General features: G+C 31.5%; 1 protein-coding gene and 1 long non-coding RNA gene across 2 annotated transcripts; both read right to left on the bottom strand.

Annotated features, from left to right (window-relative positions):
- LOC143046800 (uncharacterized) lies at positions 1 to 24,409 on the bottom strand. Its single transcript, XM_076219866.1, has 9 exons — positions 24,286 to 24,409; positions 19,486 to 19,758; positions 17,990 to 18,247; positions 13,203 to 13,250; positions 6,727 to 6,777; positions 6,154 to 6,455; positions 4,753 to 4,824; positions 3,421 to 3,499; positions 1 to 552 (listed from the first exon to the last, which is right to left on the bottom strand). Exons 1-6 carry the CDS (start codon positions 24,359 to 24,361, stop codon positions 6,199 to 6,201), a joined length of 963 nt encoding a protein of 320 aa, XP_076075981.1. The 5' UTR covers positions 24,362 to 24,409; the 3' UTR covers positions 1 to 552; positions 3,421 to 3,499; positions 4,753 to 4,824; positions 6,154 to 6,198.
- Positions 9,540 to 12,490, bottom strand: LOC143046799 (uncharacterized). Its single transcript, XR_012969286.1, has 3 exons — positions 12,302 to 12,490; positions 11,269 to 11,352; positions 9,540 to 10,261 (listed from the first exon to the last, which is right to left on the bottom strand). It is a non-coding gene; the product is annotated as an uncharacterized LOC143046799 (long non-coding RNA).
- Positions 24,410 to 26,234: the final 1,825 nt, after the last annotated feature.

Genomic DNA, 26,234 nt, shown 5'->3' with positions numbered 1-26,234 from the left:
ATATATTTATTAATGTTACTTTGAAAAGTCCATCGAAATAAATGAAAAAAACAATACCCGGTGGGTATCATTATAGTCCAATTTACATGAAAAATGTTGTGTATAAATAATATGTCTACAGTTCGTAAAAGAGATTCGTGATATGCCTTAAACTTTAATTTATCCAGTTATGTTCTTGTAGTCACATCGTAATCATCTTCATTTTTCTGACCGAAAACGTGGTCATATGTTCCTTCTTTCCTTTCTTGTCTGGTGTGTTGCTCAGGGGAATCATACACGGTATCGATAGCACGGCTGTGTATGGCTGTGTCTTTAACAACATGTCTCTTTTCATTGGCCTTATCGTATACCCCTTCCTCAGAAAAGGCATACGGTGATTGTGTGTCCTTCGGTTGATGACTATAGCCTTTTCCATCTTCAATTCCTTGCGTGTTTGTACTGTTTGCCTGGGTATAAATTATCTCGTTACTTGTTGTATGTTGAGGGAGTGCTATATCTTGATGACCGAAATAGTTATCATCTGTTTTTTTATCCGACTTTTTGTGAATATCCCTGTAAGAATAAAGCACTTGTCAATAATATGTGTTGTGAAGAGGCCCATTAATTTGATACATTGAACACTAAAGTCATTTTTTTTTTAAAACATAAACAATAATTAATTATTTAAGTGATTAGGGATTTATTTATCACCGCTTATTGAAATGTTCGTTTGTCATCAATGAAATATAACTTAGCAAACACGCTTGATAGTACCAATTAGATTTATCATTAGTTTGGTACATTGTACAACACATGTACAATAAAGTCAAATTGTTGTCATACATAAACTTTTATAATCATTCATGATTTACGTGAGTAAGTTGTTGAATCATTGAAACAGTGTGTATATTACGCTCAAGGATTGATGTAATAAATGCATCATGCATCATTTAGACATTCTTTAAATTGATGACATATTTCACTAGTTACACATAAACTGTTTTCAGGAAGAAATATTCTAACGTTGAACTGGTGAGATTTATGTTGCTTAATTTTTATAAAAAAAAAATACAAAAAAGCCTGACATCACTCGCAGGCAATATTGGTTTTTACAACAAACCATACCATATTTATCCCAAAATATACATGCCTACGTTGTGCACAGAACTGTATACGAAAACATGAAATTAACTCTCAAATCGTACTTCCTTGTTAATTTGACCAGTTGATACTATTTGTAATGCTTTTCGTTATTTCATGTTAATATGGATCGTGTCTATGTACCAGCTTTGATTATTTGGAATTACTACAAATTTTCACTTTTTCGTACTATGAACATCAAAATTATACGATTAAGTATACGTAATGACAAAATTATTTTCATTAACCTGTGTAGAATATGAAGCAGATTTTTTCAAAAGTGATGTTTTTTTTATAAATTGTTTAATATTTCACAGTGGTATCTTACTTTAATTTTGTTTAAACCTGTTTATTTACTTCTGACCTTAATTATTTATCCCTTATAAATTTTATTAACTATTAATTTGCATTCAGGTATCGAAGATCAAATTTATTCGTTCATTGTTTGTTAATTTTCGTTTTTTGATTGAGTAAAGCCATCCTATTGATATTTTGAAGTGTTTTTTTCTATGTTGAGATGTTATACTATTGTTTAGGAAAAGGGAGAAGTTTTGGGTACCATTAAAACGTTTAAACCCGCTGCAAATGTTTGCACCTGTCCTAAGTCAGGAATCTGATGTACAGTAGTTGTCGTTTGTTTATGTAGTTCATACGTGTTTCTCGTTTCTCTTTTTTATATAGATTAGACCGTGGGTTTCTGCGTTTGAATGGTTTTACACTAGTATGTTTTGGGGCCAATTATAGCTTGCTGTTCGGTGTGAGCCAAGGCTCCGTGTTGAAGGCCGTACCTTGATTTATAATGGTTTACTTTTATAAATTGTTAACTGGATTGAGAGTTGTCTCATTGGCACTATACCACATCTTCCTATATCTGGATCTGTTCAACAAGACGTATACATGTAGGCTGTGTACACAAGACTGTGTTGCCTCATATATTGGCATCGTGTTTAGCCAATGGGAATCACATTGAAACACAAGATTTCGTTGCTTAAATTTTCTGTCATCGTGTAGTACGACTTCCAATCGCATTAAAAGCAGTGACATGTAGGTATTCAATTGTTATTTTTGTCTATCTGTGACATTTTGTGCTAAACTGCGATGTATATTCACATTAAGCAGTACAGTCGTTGTTCTAACTAACGTGGTAACATTAATATTTGACATAATACAATGCTTAGAAAAACAGTTCAGCGTAATTGTTTTATTCATGTTTTCATATTGTATATTGTTAGTTGATAAATATAGATAACAGTAGTTTATCAAGGAGATAAATCATAAATAGGGAAAGAGATTAACATAACAAACGAAAATTGAGGAAATCAAATCAATTTCAATAAGATTGAAACAGTTATTCTGATATGATTTGATAAACATGAAATTGTCCCAACCGAATACGTGCTGTTCGAATGAGTAGTAATATTGTAAGGTGGTCATGAGAATACTTGATTTGAAATAATTTTTAAATCAGTGCAGCAGTAAAAGTCAAGAAATGCACATCTCCCTTGATTTTATTTGACATTGGTTAGTACGGTAACATCTTAATATTTTTTTTTCAACATGAAGTGCTGATGTTGTCTCCATTGTCGACACTAGATTTCTTAAACTCACATATTTCTTAAAAAAAAAACATTTTCTAAAAATGTTGTTGTTAAATGAAAGTTCATTAAGATACTAACCGCCCAACAGGATGTAGTGTCGATTCGATATGTGTCAAGAGATTAATAAACGAAGTATTATCTTAACTTAGATAGCTCTCAGAAAACAAAGTTCAATTTATTTCAAATATTATAAAGTATATTTCCTTATTCTTTCTTTACAATTATCTATGTTAAGTATAATTTCCAATTCTTAAAAGATATGTTATGTTGAAGAATAAGCAAAAATGCCTCCTTCAAATAAAAAAAATATATTGCCGTAGTAACCAATGTCAAGTAAAATCAAAGGTAAATATTGAATGACCGTAATTATCCATCTATTCTACTTTATATAGACAATGGATAATTGATATAAGAACACATCATATAAAATCACGATATAAAATACGATACATTTTAATATAAATACAATGATTGCCATCAACATGATCAAGCATGCTATGCGGAATGATTTTGGTGGGGTTTGTGTTGCTTAGTCTTTAGTTTGCTATGTTGTGTCTTGTGAACTATTGTTTGACTGTTTGTCTGTTTCTTTTTAGCCATTGCATTGTCAGTTATTTTCAAACAAAGCGTTTGAATGCCCCTTTTGTATCTTTCTCTCTTTTATTATAAGAAAATATCAAATTCTGACATGGTTGATTCATACCTTCGCCGCCGGGTGAACAAAACAAGTACGATGATGCAGACCACTGCAATAACAGCTATAGGTATTCCTACAGCAACTCCTGTAAATTCATAGTGTATATTGACAGAAGTGTGAATTAAATTCGTATGGTAAACATTTAAAGTATTGATGTTGATATTGTAATCAATATTTCAAAATATATGTATAAAATCTTTTTTTCACCCCTTTTATTTTTTTCTCGAATTTAAAAACTTAAAACCATCAGAATTTGAAATCTTATCGAATATTTTTATCCACCATTACAACATATATCGCAGTATTTTCTGGAAAACAATCACACACCTTCACAGTTCACATCGTATCAATTTCATTTCGTCAATTGCTACAGTTTTACATATTTCTCGTTAACATAGTTTGCATTGTCCCATGTTTATCGGTGCATATATATCTGTTTGATTGCTAAAATTTGGTATGTGCTTGCATCGTCTTATTGTGCTTTGCTTCCCTATTTAAAAAAAAATATATAATATGGTATTGTTGCAATAGGACAAGTATCCATCGCAATTTACATGACGTGTATCTGTGCAGTTATATGTTCCCGATGATCTTCAACAATGAAGTGAAGACATATCATATAAAAAACTATAAAGGGCCACGATACGAATACTGTAAAGATGTGGTCGAATTTAAGTAGTTGAAGATACCTATGTGATAACAAAAAAACATATTTCTGATGATGTGGATGTCCTCGAATTTAAGAAGTTGAAGATACTTTTGTGATGAAAAAAATCATATTTTTGAGGATTTTGATGAGGATGAAAATGTATGCACAAGTGTTTTCTGGTAAACTTAGCAATGCAAGCATATCAAACGTATTCATCTTTTTTGTTGAATATCATGGATCCTTAGAACTAGGTTTACACATAGTACATACTACTTCTTCATCCAATTTTATGTTTTACCAAAACGCAAATTAAACAGTAATATAAATGATAATAATAATATATGAAAAAGAAGATAACTGGTAATTTTTTTCATAATAAGGTATATTAGAAATTAATTGATTTCTCTAGATTGGACTTTTTTCTTTATATTGTTTTAATTTTTATTTCATCAATATTAAAGATTTTGAACTGAAAAATCGCAATATATTTTTTTTGTGTTCTGTTAACCACCTGTCACAAAATATAAAGTTGTTTTGTTATGAAAGTATATTTTCAAAGTGATTCGTCAAAACCCAACTATACTTAGGACTTTCATCATAATCATTACTCTTAAAAATATTCTCTATGCTAAAACATTAAACATGACCTCGATCGTAGACAAGATTATGTGATTGTACGTATTACAAACCTATGGTTGACGATTCGGATGAAACTTTATTAGAAGAGGGAGTCATGACACATTTTCTTGAATTGTCTGTATCTAGAGAAGAAAAAGAAACATACCGAATAAATTCTGTAGGCAAATGTTTTCCGTATATAAATTTGAGATTCGAAACTAATGATATAATAATAATCATACGACCAGTTAGGCTGTGACTTTTAACATCTTACAAATCTTACCATTATTATTACATGCATATTACAGACGATAACAATAAGATATGATATCAATAAACTAGGCAACATTAGTATACCGCTGGTCATTAGCCATAAATCGATTGGGAGAATACATACCATGTCACAAACCAAAACCGAGGGAAACACATCAACTATAAGAAAAAAACAACTGACCAACACTGTTGTATTTTATACATACGAGCTTTTGTAGTAACATACAAAACAATTCTTCTAAAAAATTCAGAAAGCCGCCAGTAGCATTCTTTTAGCTTGGACACACCAGTTGGCCGTTTTTGCTGTGCACTTTTCTAAGACTGTTTAATATGTTGTGTTCTAGATAAGATTGAATTGTTTCAAGTTTTGAGTATATGCACTATTGTCTGGCTGAGATAGTTTTTTCTTAGTGAATCGGTCAACTTCTAGTGAAGATCCGTTTTTTTTCGAGTAATATTACATATGATCAGGTAATTAACTAATTATTCTCGAGTATTATAGTTTCATTCTTTGCAGCTCATCTTATTCTGATTACTTATATATGTTTTGATAACAAACGAAACACAATTGCCTTGTAGTCATTTCAGTGAATTCTATAGAAGAGGGGCGAAAGATACCAGAGGAACAGTCAAACTCATAGATTGAAATAAACTGACAACGCCATGGATTAAAAAAAGACAAACGGACAAACAATAGTACAGAAGACAACATAGAAAACTAAAGAACCCCAACAAAACTGGGAGTGACTATACAATATGCCCTTTGCTTATTGTTAAATGCCGTACGTTGACCTATAGTTGTTAATTTCTGTGTCATTTGAAGAGTTGTCTCATTGGTAATCATAGCACATCTTTTTTATAACTAAAATTAAAAAAAAAACAGAGCAAAGTTACACCGTTTTTATTGCTGTTCCTCATCTCAAAGTCACAGTGAAATAATTAACATTGCACGTTTAATATGAAGAAACTGGTTAAATACAGTAACATTTATTCATTTTTGCAATCTCAAGTTTTGACAATTTTTCAAAATGACCCTTACATAAAATTAATTTGGATGAGTTCCTGTTAAAAAAATACACGAAGAGCTTTGAAACCACTCGTCTAAAGTATATTTCATTTTTATCATTCAAAGGGATACTATACTATCGGAAAGCTAATGATCATGATGAAAAATATATATCTGAAGAAAGTTTACGTACCTTCACAACATATGGCTCCAGCTACTTTTGCTATATTACAACCTTTCACATCCGTCGTATAATTACACTCAAACTTTTTTCAAGTCCGCCACACTGTAGGGAATAAGGAGCAACCGTCAAATCTTGCATGTTGTCGACAACTATTGATTTTCCTATCCAGGTTCTGTCAATAGATTTACAGAGCACTCCAGCATCGTAATCATCCCATCCTAGACCACACAGGTGCAACGTTTGATTGAGTGAATGGTGATTGATTTCTATTCGGTGATCTTTATCAAATTTCAGTTCAGGCAGTGTGTCTTCTATGACAAGAAGAAACTAGTTTTTAGAAAAACTTAAATACTTTAGACAAGTTAATATTGTCTTTTAAATGTTACATCTTTACAAATATTTCAAATGGTCCATTGAAAAGGGTATTTATATAAATTGTTATCACTCCAAATTTATTTTATTTTATTTAGAATAATCTGATGACGACGTTCAATAATGAGTAAAGAGTGCAACTTTTTGTAATGATGAATGTTTTGTAAACCAATAAAACGTACGATATTTGTTCCTATCCCGATAACTTACGTTCAACAGTAGCATCTGCAATGAATATTGTTGTCATATCAAGTTTAGGATCTGAAAAAAATGACACTAAGAAAAATTAATGTCAGTTTTATCATATATTGCATGCCATCCAATACTCTACCATTGAACTTTTATTTCAGAGTATATACCAACGAGCAACGTGTTATGCACGAGAGGAAGCAATTATATTTTTTTATTATTGGGTAAATTTGTAAAGATACAAAAGATATAAAGAACATTATAATTGCGTTTCAAATGATTAAATATCGATTTAGTGTCTAGTTGATTTAATTATGTTACTGTTTGCATATCATAAATTGTTCTAAATAATAAGGATGTTCTTATCCCAAGCATACAAACATTGCCGTATTTGACACAACCTTTTTCAACTTTTGATCTTCAGTGCTGTACAACTTTGTACTTTTTTTTTCACTTTCGATTTTTTATATCTGGGCGTCACTGGTGAGTCTTGTGTGGACGGGGCGCGTTTTTGACGTATTGAATTTTAAACCTGATGCCTTTTGTTATCTATTAATCACGTGTTTCTTTGTCTAATACGTTCTTCTATTTATTTGTATTGTAGTCCTGTAATATTATGTTGTCATTTCAATTTTATATTTACCATTGCCATTAAAGTGCGAGGTTTGGCATGCCATAAACCAGGGTCAACCCACCAATTTATCTTTAAAAATGTCCTGTACCAAGTCAGGAAAATGACCATTGTTATATCATAGTTCGTTTCCGTGTGTGTAACATTTAAACGTTCTGTTTTCGTTGTGTCGTTTGTTTTCTCTTATATTTGAGTGTGAATTCACATTACTATAAGACGTGTCACGGTACTTTTCTATCCCAAATTCATGTATTTGGTTTTGGTGTTATATTTGTTATTCTCGTTGGGTTTTGTCTAATGGTTAGTCCGTTTCTGTGTATGTTGCATTTTGATGTTGTGTCGTTGTTCTCCTCTTATATTTAATGCATTTCCCTCAGTTTATGTTTGCTACCCAAATTTGTTTTTTTTTTGTCCATAGATTTACGAGTTTTGAACCGCGGTATACTACTGTTGCCTTTATTTGGAGGTTATTCACAAACACATCATACAACACACTAAACAATACTTAATAAAGGTACTATTTTATCATTGCGCATATTAGGTCGTGACGAGATAGTGCGCAGGTAGGTTAATGCTGTTCGAGAGTAAATCGGCTATTTATTCATATAAAAATCAATGAAATTTGAAATTATTTAGAATTTTTGTCTAGATACTTTCATACCCAGAACTTATTTTTATCATCCCTAATATTATCCAAAGTTTTAATTTTTGGTGTCTCAGAACCCTCCATCTGGTTGCCATGGTAACGGGCAGCATTCAAAGATGGCGTGTGAACGCCCAACTTCAAGAGCCTGGCACACCCCATAGAACTAGACAAATGAATAAAAATAAAGTTGTATTTGGTTGACAAATATGTTATCTTTCCCGTAACAGCTGTTTCGTTTTTTAAATGTGCCCTTTTATAATAAAAAATAACAGAAATGACATACAATCCAACCGTGGCCCCACCAAAAGTCAACTATTTTACCAATTTTAGATATGTTTATTTTCATTTTAAAAACAAGAAACAGCAATCTTCGTATTCATGAGCTTTTCAAGAATAAGTATGCCAAGTTTTAAAGAGATCAATAAATGTTAACGGGGTGTGCCAATGCGATCTTTATAGATGAATGATATTCAAGTCCTTACTCGGCGACATTTAAACACTGAATTGATTCAGATCGATTATTCCCCTTTTCGGTGTAAAAATGCAGGGAAAGAAATAATCGACATTTTGATAGTTTCTGACTAGAGATAAACACATTAAAGATGTAAAATAATGTTTTTTTTTCACATTTTCATACTTGAGTTGTTCATGAATCTTTAAAGAATCACCATGCATACGAAGAGAAAAAAGGGGGAATACTCTGACGTTATACTTTGTGAGGGTTTTCGTAACCAAATGTTCGTTTCTAAACATATGTGTGTCATATCTGCCGATTGCAAATAATATTGTCTTGCTTCCTTCCTTAAATTTGAATATCATAGGGTCTTTACGACTTTTAGATTACCAAGGTTTAGCGTAGTGAAATATAACGTGATGACGAACGGCATAACAGTATTTCTAAAACAAAATGATTCTCCTGATAGGGAAAACACTTTTTAAAATAGCACTAGTGCATGGAAGTATGTAGCCCCTTCTATCAAACTCATGTTTTATGAGAAATAGTTATCTATTCAGCCCTATTAAAGTTTTTCAATGTTTTTTTATTTAAAAACATTTTTAATTAATTCACTGAATTATAAGGATCAGTTACTTTCACATCACATGTGTAAATGGGTCTTTTTTAAAACTATATCAGCTATAAGCAATAATTTCTAGAGCTATGTTCATTTTTTGAACGTGCATCATTCATTCATTGCACTTTTTCCAGTACAAAACAGTAAATTATTATAGAAAAAAAAAAAAACATTAAAAAAAGAAATTTCCTTGAGATAAATCTATTTGTTTATTCAATAAAGTTGTATGCATGTGAAAGCCTTGAGTTCAGTATGAGTATTATCTGCCTATTACATACAAATATGACTATTTCAAAGGTTTAAAAGTCAAAGAAACTTAAATTTTTTCATTCATTTCAAATAGTTTTCTCAAAATTAAAACAAAAGGCATGCAATTTGCATATATATGTCACATTGAATTTAAACTAATAATCCTTATAACAATGCATACAATACTTCCTTGTAGGTTTCAATGATCCATAATAAATGTATAGACATATACATGTATCATCCTGCTGGTTTTCATATGATAATGCTGTACTAGATAAATCTTTATTCCTATACTTGTCTTTTTTTATTTCACATGTATCATGCAAAGAATATTCCTATATATCCATGTAAAATGTTGTGAATTACAATATATATACCAGTAAGTACATGCAGGTACCACATATGATGTTTGAATTATAATTATCACTAAGTTCACAGCTTTATGTATATAATATCCAAAATTATCTCAACTACTGCACATGATGCATAATGATATGAATATTTCCTTTTGTGTGTTGATTCTTCAAAAAAGAAGTGCACAGTTATTTCCTCTCATGTTTTTATTTCTTTATTTCTTTGTCTTGAATGTTCCAGAGTCAGTTTTAACAGTAATCAAATCCTTCCTTTTATTGTAATACTGAAAATCTCTGCATTCCAAAAGTTACATGTGACATGGCATGGGGTTTTCATATTCAGCACTGTTTTAATATTTTTTTTATATCATCAAGCTTTTATCTAAAAAAAATATTGATTTCACTTTCTTTTCATGCATATATCTAATACTGCCCCCATATCTGGTTACAAATTGTCTGATAATTTCCTTGTGTGTGTTGATCTTCATAAGAAAGAAGTGGTCACTCTTTTCCTCTGATAACTTTTTTCAAATTTCAGTTAGGCTATTATAGTTAAAACTAACATGTATGACACCATTGCCTCCAAGTCATCTTCATGCATGTACTGAAAAAAATATGTAAACCATTAATGGAATTAGAATGAAATTCAAAACAGTGTAGCTGTGGCCATTGATTGACACATTAAAATCATCCATTGACTGGGACAATTTAGGTGAACGTTTGTATGTAACGACCAATGCTCACTATGTAATTTTTAAAGACACTTAAACTATGGGATCACCAAAGGTTCTCAACACCTAAATAAAGTAATTCGAAAAATAATCAGAAATAACACGATATTTTGATTTATATCAATTATATAAATCAAAACACAAAGGTTATTCCTGATTAATTTTTCGAATTATTTTATAATTAAAGGCGTTAAGAAACCTTTGGTGACCCCACAGTTTAAATGTCTATCGTAGGTACGTCATGAACAGTGGTCGTTACAGACAAACGTTCACGTAAATTGTCCCAGTCAATGGATGATTTAAATGTGTCAATCAATGGCCACAGCTACACTGTTTTGAATTTCATTCTAAAAAGTAATTGGTATTCATATTATGATACAAATAGAAAACTTCAGTCAAAATTGTCACATTTGTGTATTCCTTAATTATTATTGAATTAAAAGAAAACTTGACACAAAGTTTAATTGATTAATTGTCTGTAAAAGTACAATAAAGTTTGTAAGTACAACTTACTTTAACTGATATTTACCCATCACATTGCTTTACCAATTTGTTATTAATAATCAATATGACTTAATCAAGATTGGGTGAGTGTGACTAAATACACCAGATAACTTATATATATTCACATAAACTGAGGGTCTGGATGGTGTTTACAGAATAGATACACCAATCATGTAATAATCCCTATGGGCAAAAGTGCAAAATTTAAAGGCTGAGACATTAAAGATTAAGAAAACACTGATAATAAAAGAGAATGATGGTGTGTTAAAATACAAAGAATAGAGAATAATGAGCAAAACAGATAAAGATTATAGAAAATGGTATATAAAATATAGAACTGAAGGGAAACATTCATTTTAATACAATTAATACTTACATTTAATTGTGTAGACCTCATATCATAGAAACTACACTCTTTATGCATTAACAGTCAACTTATTAGTGCCAGTTGTAAATCAATCTGCAAAAGAAGTTACAATAATTACACAGTTAAGATTGATCTGTTGGTGTAAATTGTTTTATAACAAGTGTGTCAAAATTTGAAAAGATTTACACAAACACACATATACTTCAGATACACATTATTATAGTTAATCAATATTAAAAGTACATATTTAATTTAATCTTATGTCTATATATAAAAAAAAGATAAGACAAAAAATTAATAAAGACAAAAAATTCAAATGTACACTAAAAGGGATGATTTAAAAATAATACTATAATGACCTTAGCATAAAATTTAAAACCATAAATGAAAACTTTAAGTTGTTAATAAATTATGGCCATGATAATAAATAATATTTCTCACATATAACATCTCATGTGAATGCTTACACAATTTTACTAAATACAGACTGAGGCATAAGTATGATGCACAGAGTCATGCATGCATGCATATATTTTGAATAATTCTTTGTTTTACTTCTACAATATGTTATAAATTGGAATAATGAATGATTTAACATGCGATCGATTTTAAGATTCAGGTACAAAATTTACCTAATAGATATTTAAAGAAAATGTTAAGGTGTTTGCATACGAGACTAATTAAGGGGGGGGGGGGTTGATCATGGTTTCTGACCACCGAGATCCTAAATTTAAACATTTGACCCGCATGAATGCATCCCTGATAGGTCTGCAATCTGTCGACGTGAAATTATTTTTATAAAGTCAATAGCTAATAAAGATTGGATTGTTTATACCTAAGCAAGTAAAATAGTGTTAACGTGAAAAATTAATTCAAAGGAAGTTTCAACAGACTGCCCACATCATACTACAGCGAAACTTGTAAATAACCACATTTTTTAAGTAAACATGCAGCTTTCTCTTCAGACTACATTCATAATCGTGAATGAAATGAATATCCAAGATCCTTGGAAGAAGGCTAAAATAATTTAAAACTAACGTACCTCAAAATATAAGCAGCCCACATCTATATTAACGTGTTGTTGTCGAACTGAAGACACTGACTTCTATCATAACAAGGTGCCCGATCAGCTGTTGGTGACAAGCTCAAATTTGACGTCGACGAAACGTTCTAGCCAATCACGTGTCGAATAGTTAGGAAAATGACGTCAGATTTAGATTGCGATGCAAACACCGAAAATCCTTGCTAAATTTTTTTAAACTGCATTAACCTGCCTGCGTGACGAGAAATTTGACTGACAGTTCCTAAACTTGTATAAAATAGGTATGGTTTAAAACGTCATTTTTCGAAATATTCCTGTATTTTAACAGATCTCGAGCTCATTCGGACGTTAACACATATGTTTAGAATGGTGCGTTAGGCTTTGTCGTATGTATAAATACGCAGCCACATCAGATAATATGGAGACATTTTATTCGGTGTCTATTCTAGAGATAGAGAGGCTAAATGCTACTCAAGTAAAACATGTAAAACAACTCCTTACAATAAGGTATTGACGTAAAGTGTTACACCAAAAAGTAAGATGCCAGCTCATAATTTAATTTTGGTCATTTTATCGCTATTGATCTAACGGACATTGGTATGCTTAGAATATTAAGTATTGCTAAAATAAAAGCAACTTAACTAAAAGGTTAAGTTTATTGATCTATTATGACATATAATATATATCTCGAATATCTATATGTTAAAATCTTAAACACATGCAACATAAACTACATAAATGTTAAGTATTATTTTTCAATGAGGATATAAAATATGACTAAAGCAGGTTTTTGGCAACATATGTCTATAGTTGATTCTTTCAAATGGATAAATGTAATTTGTCATGGACCAAGAATGAATATAAAAATTCAAAAAAACGCTGTTTAATACGACACTTTTACCTGATGATGTACTTTGTATACTTTCTGTAACTAGTGGATCTGTTTGTTCTGAAAAGATAGGAATACAGATTGTCAATACTGATTTTTCTATGAATAATATCATACACATGATATCAAAATATAGTAATACAACTTATCATAGGATTAAGATGTACGTTAAACGCGCGCTTCGCCCACAAAATATTCATCATTGAAGCCGGAATAAAAAAGGAGATGGCGTTTAACTCACATCTGAAACAACTTTTGTAACGTTTATTCCCCTGACGTATAACAATAGGTTTTGTCAGTAACTTGACATTCAAACGAATTGGGAACGCTCAATTCAGCGTATAGTCTTTCTTTATGTGAACAATCCTTAATTTATCGCATAGTTAGCCCACGAAGTCCGGGTTTTACAAAATGACAACAATAAAAATAAAAAGGGGAAAACATCATGATTCATACTGTTAGTATCGATAAAGACAATATATTCAAAAAGAATACTACAGTACTAAATGAGCTAGCTAATAAATGAAATAAATCATTGCAGAGAACTATATTCATATAAATCGTATTTCGGTTTAAAGCTTTATATTTGACATAAATTACGAATGCAACATCCGTCTTGTTTAAAGATTTCTTCTCGTGCAACCAAACTACCAAACCAGATTTTGTGTTTTTAAAAGAAATTGAAAAATGTTTAATGTAAGAACGAAACCTAAGACTTAATATTCTCCACTATACACGTCTAAATAAAGGCAACAGTAGTATACCGCTGTTCAAAACTCATAAATCCATGGACAAAAAACAAAATCGGGGTAACAAACTAAAACCGAGGGAAACGCATTAAATATAAGAGGAGAACAACAACATAACACTAAAATGTAACACACATAGACAAAATCCCAAGAGAATAACAAATATAACATATATATATAACATTAAAACCAAATACATGAATTTGGGATAGATAAGTACCGTGACACGTCTTATCGCAATGTGAATTTACACTCAAAAATAAGAGAAAACAAACGACACAACGTTATAATGTAATACACACAGAAACGAACTATAATATAACAATGGCCATATTCCTGACTTGGTACAGGGCATGTTTAAAGGAAAAAATGGTGGGTTGAACCTGGTTTTGTGGCATGCCAAACCTCGCACTTTTATGGCCATCTGAAATATAACATCAAAATGACAACACAGGACTACAATATAAATAAATTGGAGAACACAATTGACAAAGAATCACACGAACAACAGCCAACAAAAGGCAACATGTTCAAAATTTTAATACGCCAGAAGTGTATTTTGTCCACACAAGGCCTACGTGTGACGCCCAGATACAAAAGTTTGAAAGCCGAAACGAGTACAAAGTTGAACAGCATCGAGGACCAAAAGATCAAAAAGGTTGTGCCAAAAACGGCAAGGGTTTTCTGTTAGTTACCTGAAAATCCCTATAATTTAGAATAATTTATACTTTCGCAAACAGTAAATTTTATAAAATGAATATTCAAAAGATGTACATGATAAAACTGAAGTATTAACTAATTACAGGAAACAACTGAAATACATTTACATAACCAGACATTTGAAACACAAAAGTAGACACATCCGACTAAGTTTAAACCTCTACGCCAAGTGACGTCCTAAATTCATTGAAGTCATAAGTATTACTTCAAAAACAGGCATACATAATAAGTTGGGAAACATACACATCATGAGATGGGGGAAAGAAACATCACTGCATAAAACCGGAAAGTTAACAATAGTCTGCAGACAAATTATTGTTGCTGTTAAATGTATAGACTTTATTGTAAGTGTTTTTTATTGAGATCAATCGTTTGAGAAAACATATAATGCAGGTAAAGGACATTGTTTTACATTTTCTTTTCTTCAAAGTGAAATTTATGCTACTCTTATTCGATTTCGACCATTGTGATTTATACAGTTTGCTATCACTATAACCATGTTAAGGTGGAAAACCGCAGCCCGACAGAATATCTCAAGGCCGTCAAATAACTGGATTGTCAAAATGTCCATAAATGATACCATAGCAAAATTGTTTAGCTGTTGTCTTTTCAACACAGTCCCAGTGACTATGTCTTGCTAATGAACCCGTTTCATCACAGCAGAATGAAAAGAAAAGAAAAAAAACATTCAATGATCATTTGGTGTAATGGACGTTAAGATCGACTTTTAGTGTAGTAAAAAGGAAAAGAAAAGAAATAAATGTAAACTGATAAGTCAACCAGAACATCAACAGATTAAATAAATTTATCCTACTTTTACGTATGTTTTTTTTTTACAAAAAATACTATACGTTATTCTATGGCAGACCATCAACTAGTTAAAATTGCAGAACAATTAGTTGTGGCACATTTACTTCAAACCAAGATGAAACAATGTTTGACGGTGTCATTTGGTTTCAGGAAATAAATGTACTTTTTTGTGATGAGATGTTTTGTTGATGCCTGGTATTATTAATTGACTCCTTAAATGTATATCTTACCGACACCTAGAGATCCATATGCATATATATATGTCTTATATAGCATGTACTGTAGTACGACGCTAGATGAGTTGTATATACATAATGTACACAGCCATGTATCACCATCATTGCTGGTGATGCGATGGATAAATCTGTTGTAGAGTTGTCACTGACTCAGACGTATATATATATATATATATATATACAACTCGTCTAACATCAACCCAACAATGTTAGATTTACAGATCTAACCTTGTTGGGTTGATTTTAGACGAGGTGTATATATGTATATATTTATATATACAACTCTTTCTAAACATCAACCCAACAATGTTTTATCTGTAAATTTGCTTTTGCAAATTTTATGTTCTTCCCTCGCCGGGATTCGAACCCATGCTACTGTGATATCGTGAAACCAAATCGCCTGCACTGTAGCCGTCCCGCTAGACCACACGACCAACTGGGCTTTATTTAATGAAGCTTTCGGTGGCCGGATGTTACCTTTCCTCGTCAGTTTTAATTTAGCGTTGTACTACAGTACATTATATATAAGACATGGAGATGTTATTGTAACAGATCAGCTCAATTATCTATAGTAAAGGATCCTACAAATTAATGCAAGATACAGTAAAAGAAAATAATTACATTTATAAGTACGTCTGAGTCAGTGACAACTCTACAACAGATTTATCCATCGAATCACCAGCAGTGATGGTGATACATGACTATGTACATTGTATATACAACTCGTCTAAACATCAACCCAACAATGTTAGATCTGTAAATTTGCTTTAGCAAATTTTATCTTCTTCCCTCGCCGGGATTCGAACCCATGCTACTGAGATATCATGACACCAAATCGCCTGTACTCTAGCCGTCCCGCTAGACCACGCTTAAACATATTTATTCAAATTTGAATATAACAAATAGATATGTGGCATGATTGAGATAACTCTTCACAAGAGACAAAATGACACAGAAATAACCAACTATAGGTCACCATACGATCTTCAAAAATGTGCTAAGTCCATAAGGCATAATCAGCTATAAAAAGCCCCGCAATTACAAATGTAAAGCAATTGGTAACCTATCAGAATTTGTTAATCTTAAGAATCGACAAGTATACCAGGATCCTTTCTAAATTTCCGGGGCCAATCAGGGCACGGCAAACAATAACTCCGTGACAAAAAAGGATGTGCTATTCCGTTTGAATTACGTTTCTACATGTAAAACCAAATTTCAAAACCAAATATTTGTATCTATGGAATAATTTATGTTACACAAGCTTACAGTTAATTTGTAGTAACTAAATTCATGATTACATATTTTTAACAGTTATACATTAGTTACGTTCATTGAAATCTAAAACGTCACAACTTACACTGACATAGCGAACAAGTTGTGAAATATAAACACCGTAAGATGGTAAAAAAAAACACCATAAAAAAAGGAATATTAACAATAGGGAACGAAATATAATCCCTCTTGTCTTAACTTTTAGTGTTTCGTCGGGTTATGTAGTGTATTTCGGTTGTTTCCTGTAATTAGTTAATAATTCAGTTTTATCATATATCTTTTGAATAGTCATTTTATAAAACTTACTGTTTGCAAAAGTATAAATTATTCTAAATAATAGGGATGTTCTTGTACCTAACAGAAAACCCTGGCCGTTTTTGGCACAACTTTTTTAAACTTTTGGTCCTCGATGCTGTTCGACTTTGTACTTGTTTCGGCTTTCAAACTTTTGTTTCCTGGTGTCACTAGTAAGTCAATTATGTTCTCCTATTTATTTATATTGTAGTCCTGTAATTTTATGTTGTCATTTTAATGTTACATGTCACATGGCCATAAAAGAGGGAGGTTTGGCATGCCACAAAACCAGGTTCAACCCACCATTTTTTCCTATTTAAATGCCCTGTACCAAGTCAGGAATATGGCCATTGTTATATTATAGTTCGTTTCTGCGTGTGTTACATTTTAACGTTGAGTTTCCGTTTTGTCGTTTATTTTCTCTTATTTTGTAGTGTGAATACACATTACTATAAGACGTGGCACGGTACTTATCTATCCCAAAATTCATGTATTTGGCTTTGAGGTTAAATTTGTTATTCTCATAGGATTTTGTCTAATGCTTAGTCCGTTTCTGTGTGTGTTACATTTTAATGGTTTGTCGTTGTTCTCCTCTTATATTTAATGCGTTTCCCTCAGTTTTGGTTTGTTACCCCGATTTTGTATTTTGTCCATGGATTTATGAGTTTTGAACAGCGGCATACTACTGTTGCCTTTATTTACAGTCTATTATCCTTACCTTTACACAGATATGAAACAATGGCCAATCTTTCATGAAATAAACCCAAGTGCTTTGTTGTATCTGGCAAGCACTTGTGTTTGCCGTCGCATAAGCTCATAAGAGTGTCTTTGGCAGAACTACTGACATTACTTTGACAAAAATTTTCATCACTGATGGACTTGACTTTTTTAATTTCAATATAGTGCCATAGGTGACAGTGCACTTCTGCTAACGAATTGGCACAGGTATGCACAGTATATTTGAAAGACAACAGTACTAAAAACAAAGAAAAAACATTTAAAAAGGATTTCAATTAATTATATAAGATGGAAAACATGTTGATGTCAGTGAATCTTTTTTATCAATTACTCATGTTAGCATTCACAATACAAACGAAAACGAAAACAATTCAACACGATTGGTTAAACACAATAGCACTGTAAAATACTAGTTGACAATAATGCTCTAAATATATTTCATCTAATAGAAATGCACTTCTTGAATGAATTGTGTATGTTTTACAGCATCCTGTTTTCAATCATTTGAAGGTTGCTGGGTATCAAAATCGTGTAATTTCTCGACAAAATCGCTTGATTTAGAGCCAACATACACACGGTGAATAAACAGTGAGTGTTTGCCTTTTCACTAAAATAAATAGTGTGATAATAAAGTTAGCATATTGCTGAAATTTTTAGGTGATCTCTCAGTGTGTATTTGTTATTTTTGACGTTTGCAAGCTGTTTGATTTTGGATAACTTCAACATATACTGTCCTGTTAGAAAACATGCTAGTGATTTGGTCCTGGGCGATGCTGATAGACCCTAATTATGTATTGATGGGTTTGTAATGTATTATCATGTAATATCATGTAATATCTTAACAACAATCATTTCAAATATATGTTCACCAATGCCTTAATATGTACTTCGCAAAAAAAATCAAATGTATTTCTTATTGAAGATTACTGTGCTAATTTATCTAACAAAAATGAACTGATTAATTCAAAATAATTTTGATAGGTTCTGTGTAGTCATGTTCTTGTTCTGTTCTCTTTCACTGGAGTATTATGTAGCAAATTGTAAAGACCATTGATGCAGGAACTATATGATTTTTATAGAAAAGTCAGTAAACATACAGCGGATGGCTGCCTCATTTCTGATTATCAAATATTAGTATTATTCTTTATCAGCTCGCAAGTTTACATGATTTTCATGTCATATACAAATCATTATTTCAAATTAGAAAAAAACAGAATAAAAATGTTAATGTTTTGTAATTTTTGATAATCAAAAAGCATTTGCGAAGGATATTTGGTTTTGGTATGCGACGTAATGTAAATAATTGGCTAGTTTATTGTTAAACTATATGACTATCAAAACATGGATGATACATTGCAAAATATATTTAAACAATAGCCAACAAGACAATTAATAAATGTGTGTGTGTGTGTGTGTGTGTGTTTGATAGGGGCACAACGTGCTCAGATACGATTATGCTTTGAAATATATACTCACAAGAACACTCAAATTCTACTTCTAAACGTCTTGGTTGTCTTTGGCAATTACTATCAGGCAATATTTTGGTGGGAAGAATACAATTTTGTTTTTGAAGACAATTGTTTTTGAAGAAAGTATTTATATTTGAGTGACACATATCTCTGTTATTGTAATCCTGACATGCAAATCCACCAGATGTTATCTTTCCTAAACGTAATATTTTGTCTGAAGGACAACTCGCTGTTTTATGTTCTTGTTCGGGATGTTCACATAAAGTCAGTTTTAAACTTCCTACAGTTAGACGAAATAAAAACAGAATCTATATTATTTTTTACAAACACATACACATTTTTGTTATTTCTCACTTCAGTTTTTGTTTTTAATTATGCAATCATAAGTGAGGTTTATATTGGATGTTATGTTTTTGTTTTGTGCTATTTGTTCACAATTTGTATAGACTGTATAGAGAAGTTCATCTTGTGAATTTCATTTTTTCAAATAAAAAATCTTCTGTGAGGTCCATTAAGCATACCCTTTAAATTTGCACACGCATTAACGCAAAACGTAAAACTACAAAACACCAAACTCCAAAAGAAAATTCCAATCGAAAAGTCCAATATCAAATGGCAAAGCTCAAAGCCATCAAACGAATGGAAACAACTACCATATTCCAAACTTGGCACAATCATTTCCTTATGTAGTAAATGGTGGATTAACCTGGTTTAATAGCTTGATAAACCTCTCACTTGTATGACAGTCGCTTACAATTCCTTTATATTGAAAACAAAGTGTAAACAAAATAAACAGAGATACTCAAACATAGGGGTACAGCAGTCAACAATGTAATATCAATTTAATTAATAATAAAAAAAATAATATGTCTACAAAGAAAAATAACCATAAAATCGTAACGTTAAAGCACATAAGCATCACAAAAAGAGAGGGATAAAAATTTACAAGATGATAAATAACGACAGTACCTACAATGTAGGATCCATACTTTGAGACCATCATGTACAAATGTATTTTATGTGAAATTCATACGGAATATTTATCAACATGCTATTTGTATCTTCCGATGAACTTTTTTTAGACGTGTTTTGATATAACCCTGGTTCATCAACTTTCAGCTCAGACACGGTGACATTTGCTGAATTTTAGGTAGCAACTGCAAGCTTTTGAATACCAAATAAGTTGAAAAATGTGTATTTCATATGCAGGTGAATTAAGTTTATTGAAAGCGTTGTGGATTATTCCGTTTAGACGTTTTTTCAATGTCACATGGGGAGTGGTATAACGGGTTAAAAAATCTAAAAAATTGATATGATATATTTCAGAGAAAGATAAAGATTTAATACTATCCAGAAGTTCCTTATAGTTTTTTTTTTATAATCCTCATATAGTTCATACCACTACGAGAGTAAACAGTTTCACAGTATTTCTGAAGACCCTCTTTACTGTACCAAGTATTTAAAGGAAAATGACAGTTGATAACAATTCGTTTGATGTAATTGAGCTTTTGATTTTGTCATTTGATTAGGTACTTTCCTTTTTCAGTATTTTTGGGATTTTACTTTTCACTGCGGACAGCAATTTTGTCAATAAAAGAAAAAAACTTCAATCCCTAGAAAATAAATCAAAATAGATTAGGGCTGTAAAATCAGATTTGAATCAACTAAGCCAACAAGCAATAAAGCTTTCTTATTTTCAAAACAAAGATGAAGCTACATAATAGTTCTACACTCATATAAAACATGTTTCCTATCATTCAATGCCAAAGTCAACAAAACATACATGATAAAGAATTAGATAACCTAACAGGAGTATCCAACAAAACTTTGAAACAAAGACAAGTATCTTGTTTAGGGCGGTACCTCCCACTTTGACTAGAATAGATTTGGCATGTTTAATTGTCATAAATTTTAGTAAAATATTTACAAAAAATTACATTAAAACTTAATCCACATAATTTACAGAAACAATTTCGTCGGATGTATTGTTTCCTGAACAACGAAACTATACGTATAATGTAATATTAACTGAATATTTTATGAATGTTCTTCCTTATGCAGAAATGTATTGTTTAAGATACAAGGAGATAACGAAATTGTTTGATATCATCCAACAATTTATTGAAAAATGTACGTAGAAATTTAATTCTCCCAATTTCAAACATAACCAAAAACTTGTAAATACAATATTGTTTACTTAATGATTTTAGTTTCGAAAATACTAATAAAAAATATCAAAACATTTAGTAACATTATTCCGTATGTGCCATTGTTGAATATGCGATGGGTTAACAACAGTCATTATTTTCACTGTTTTTATAACATACAATTCTCAGAAATACAGTATTTAAACCCCACGCCATATGTTAGTGCTCATACTAGGAATTAAAAGTAACGGATATCTTTGTCGTCTGCTGTTTTCCTTGTTGTCTGTTATAACAGTGTCAATTAAGACAACTTCTCACATGTTCGATGGATCACATGACTACTTAATCTCATAGAATTATGATGTTAGTAAGATTAACATTATGAAATAGGATGTTAATTAAATAAGAGAAATTAATATCGTAGTTGAATATGTCAACAACGTGAGAGAATAGGCATGTCGTAAAAAAGTCGTCTCCTTACATGCATCCATCCTCCACCATGCAAATCGACACTCAGTCAAATGTCACAACGAGAACGATACCATTGGGTGTTCGGCACACAGCAATACATCGATTACCAGAGGATCTATCATGAGTTCAACAAAGGACCTTAATGTTATGGAGTCAATTCAATCCGAAAGTCCCCCAAATGGAATTTGTTTTCTTATCTAAGAAAAAAAAACCAATCGACACTGTATCTACCTTCAAATACGTTGTGAAGTCAAATACTGGATTATACAATTTCTGAATTGTTAAAATGAATTACTTCTTTATATAACAAAAAAGGAAAGCAGTTTCTTTTATGATAAAGAGATAAAAGATTAAACTGCTTTCACTAGAGGTTCTGGTAATAAAATATACAGTCTATCACAATATTAATATATGTCCAATCATCAGCACACACAGACAAAAGTTTTAAATTTGTCTTGAAACTGAAGGTTAAAAAAAGAAAACTTCGCGTTGCAGTCAGTATGTGTGTGCCTATATCACATTTAATTTTTCCAACATTTTTGTTATCAAGTAATTTATCCGCATTTGCATTTGAAAAAAAATAGTAATATCAACAATATATCAAAGTTAACAGTTATAGTTTGGAAAATCCAAATCGGAATATTCGGATTTTTGCTCAACAAATGGAAGTTTTTAACTACCTTGATTGGCTATACAGCCCTTGCACAGTCGATTTATGCTCATCGACTTCCATCAATTTTTATTCAACTGTCATGTGTATATTTAATTTCATTATAAAATACTTTTCTTTAAAACCATCAAAAATTGGCTTTAACTTCTACTCAAATCAGTTTGTATTTGACTTGAACGGCACTATCTTGTTTAATCTTTTATTTTATATTAGAGGTTTCTCAACTTCTTACGAATTGACGAAACTCTACGAACGAATCGTTAAGGAGCAGTAATTTTGTTATAATAAAATCGACGATAAATGTCTTCCGATATTGCAGTGTGTTTAAAGACAGTTAACAACTGCCTAAGTCTTTTTGCAACCTTGCATTTAATTTTTGTGGTTAAAAATTGGTGTTCCAATTTATTTTCTGTTGTTGAATGTTACGTATTCTTAGTTGAGTTTCGTTTGTTTGTACCTGTCGAATCTATGCGTTCGATCTATATCCCTTGTGTAGTTAAAACAATCGGCGCGTCTGATTTGCATTTCATTTGATTGATTGTTGGATGTTTAACGTACTGTTGCAAGTATTCCCTGCTTTTCACAACGAGATGAGCGTTTGAAAATTGATTGAAATGTGATTTAGTTGACACAATTTTAGTATTTCTTATTTATTATTTCCCATTGGAGGATCCAGGGGGACTAAGGGCCCGCCCCACTCGCGTGGGAAAAAAATGTTTATTATACAGGGAAACACTGACGCATGACAGAAGGGACCCTTCAAACCAAAAGCCCAGTCAGCAGTCCCCCACTTATGAAAAGTTCTGGTTCCGCCACTGTATCAACACATACTTATAAAAATAGAACGAATACAAGAGCATGAGTTTGGGTAAATTCTGTCTCCTAGAATAAAGCACCCAACAGGAAAGTCTCAATGTGCTCTAGATCCAATTGGTCCAACTTGCTGTTAAATTATTTTTGGGAATAAGTTACGGAAATATAAAAGTGCAGAGGCTCCTGCCTTTGGAAAGGCGCAAAAATGCGGCGGGTTTAACATGTTTATGACATCTCAACCCTCCCCCTATACCTCCAGCCAATGTAGAAAAGTAAACGCATAACATTACGCACATTAAAATTCAGTTCAAGAGAAATCCGAGTCTGATGTCAGAAGATGTAACCAGATGTATATATTTTTTATGTAAAAGAAATTTCAAAGGGAAGAAGATCACGACCGATAGTCCAAAAGTATTGAATAAATGAATGCTCCCTCTTTTCTCGCTACGGCAAGTTTAGTCAAGTTAGGTCAATTCTTGTTCGTTCGTAAGATGTTGAGAAACCTCTATCATTACGTTTTCATAACGTAAATGGTCGCACATTACTACGCTTTCCAATAAATACAATGCAATACTTTTGTTGTACATGTACACAAGGTAAACTCAGGTATTTATTAGTACACATAATTTGAATTTAAAAAATACAAACATACTAGGTCCTCTTTAAATGGAATTGTGGCCAATAGTTCCTATGGTGTTGTACTTACCTGTTTCTCCCAGACCAAACAACACTCTACATTCCAAAACAAGCCAAAGTACATTGTATTTACTTATCTTCACCATTTTTTTAATAGGTGTACACAATGAAGATGATATATATGAATGAACTAAAGCGTAACGAACAAGGAAGTTGAAACTAATATACACGAGGACTTAATACATACAATTGTGAAGTATTCACATTCAGTTTCCGGTGCTATAGATCAATGAGAAAATGAAACAAAGATAAAAAAAAATGAGAAAATGAAACGCATTTATGTATCAACGTTCATGATCGGGTCTTACAATTCGATTAAGAAGAGAGTTAAAGGTTCCTAAAACTGAAGTACGTTCATATTAAAATGTTTTTCTCATTCAATGTTGTTAGAAAAATAACTTAGTGCATTACTTATTATCTAAGTTTTAGCAATGCATTATAATGAATTACCTATATTTCAATAATTACACTTAATATTAAAAAAATGGAGAACAAAATCATTATGTTCGCAATTTTCGATTTAAGTAACAGTATATGTCTACTCATGGGCCATCTTCACAGTATAAACGCCTGTATAGATTATTATTTTGACACCAATTCTACTATAATCGTTATTAGAACTGATAGAGTGAAGGTATTACATATTTGTTTCCCTTATGTTCTATTCTTTTACAAAAACATACACTATTAAACGAAAACTTCATCCTAGGTTTTAACATTTCTTTTTTTTTTTCGAAAATGTAACTCTTTCAATGAATACAATAAATGACCTCAGATCCGATTGATCCTATTGAACTGAATAAAGACGAAAAGACATGTGATGTGGAATGATTGCAAATACGAGAAGTATCTACCAAAGTTCAAATGAAGAGGATGTAATCAAAGACCATTGAAGGTCTTTAAAAACCATGTGAGCGGTAAACTATTACAAATGAATGAGGCAATGTTTTAAAATCGAAGTGTTCTTCCATGATTTCCACTTTGTATATATTTCCTGATTAATAAATCACAAATTTGATATATGTATCGCAGTTTCCATTTAATAGCCAGGCTAAAATATAGAAGTTCCATCATTGCATCCTGTACATCTGATGTGGAAAAAATCAAGATTATTGCATGTATTGGGAAAACAATTATAGCTGTTCCAATCTACGTCCTACGAATATATATAAATTGTGAATAACATTGGACATGGTGAAACTCGCCAGCCTGATATGGTTTTAATGAACAGGCTTATTGCACTAGCGGAAATTAAATGATGTGTATTAAAAAAATTGTAAAATTCAACACAATGTGTACTATCATGACATAATCTACTTAAAAAACCAAAATGAGAGACCATTTGTACTATTTAATCACATGCTTTTGTAATAAGCGTTACGCAATGCCCTGATGAAAAGTGTATATCTATAATACGTATTCACTTATTGACGTAACGTATAGTATATTTAAAGTTGATAATTATGTAAGATTTTGAATTGAAAAAGAGGAGCGAACGATACTAGATACCAGTCAAACTCATAAATCGAAAATAACCTGACAACGCCATGGCTAAAAATATAAAGACTAACAGAAAAATAAAAGTACACCTAACAAAAAATAGAAAACTAAAAACTAAAGCAAAACGAACTCCATCGAAAAATGGGGGTAATCTCAGGTGCTCAAAAGGGGTAAGCAGATCCTGCTCTCCATGTGGCACCCGTCGTGTTCTCATGTTATAATAAACCCGGTAAATAGTCTAATTCGGTAGGTCACATTCATGAAAAAGAAGGGGGTTGTACTTATATTCAATAACGGTCAACCAACTCGTGATGGCGTCCGTAAAATTTATGAAGAAGGATTTTAACTTCACCATTTGGAACTCTTGGTTTAATAGCTTCCTTGTGAGTAGCAACCCTCTATCAAGAAAATCATGACAGGAAATACAAGCACGGGAATATCGTATCAGTTTGGAAAACT

Source organism: Mytilus galloprovincialis, chromosome 9 (assembly GCF_965363235.1).
Source record: "Mytilus galloprovincialis chromosome 9, xbMytGall1.hap1.1, whole genome shotgun sequence".
Taxonomy (NCBI): Eukaryota; Metazoa; Mollusca; class Bivalvia; order Mytilida; family Mytilidae; genus Mytilus; species Mytilus galloprovincialis.
Note: the sequence above shows the minus strand (reverse complement) of the source record. Positions and strands in the feature narration are given on the sequence as shown.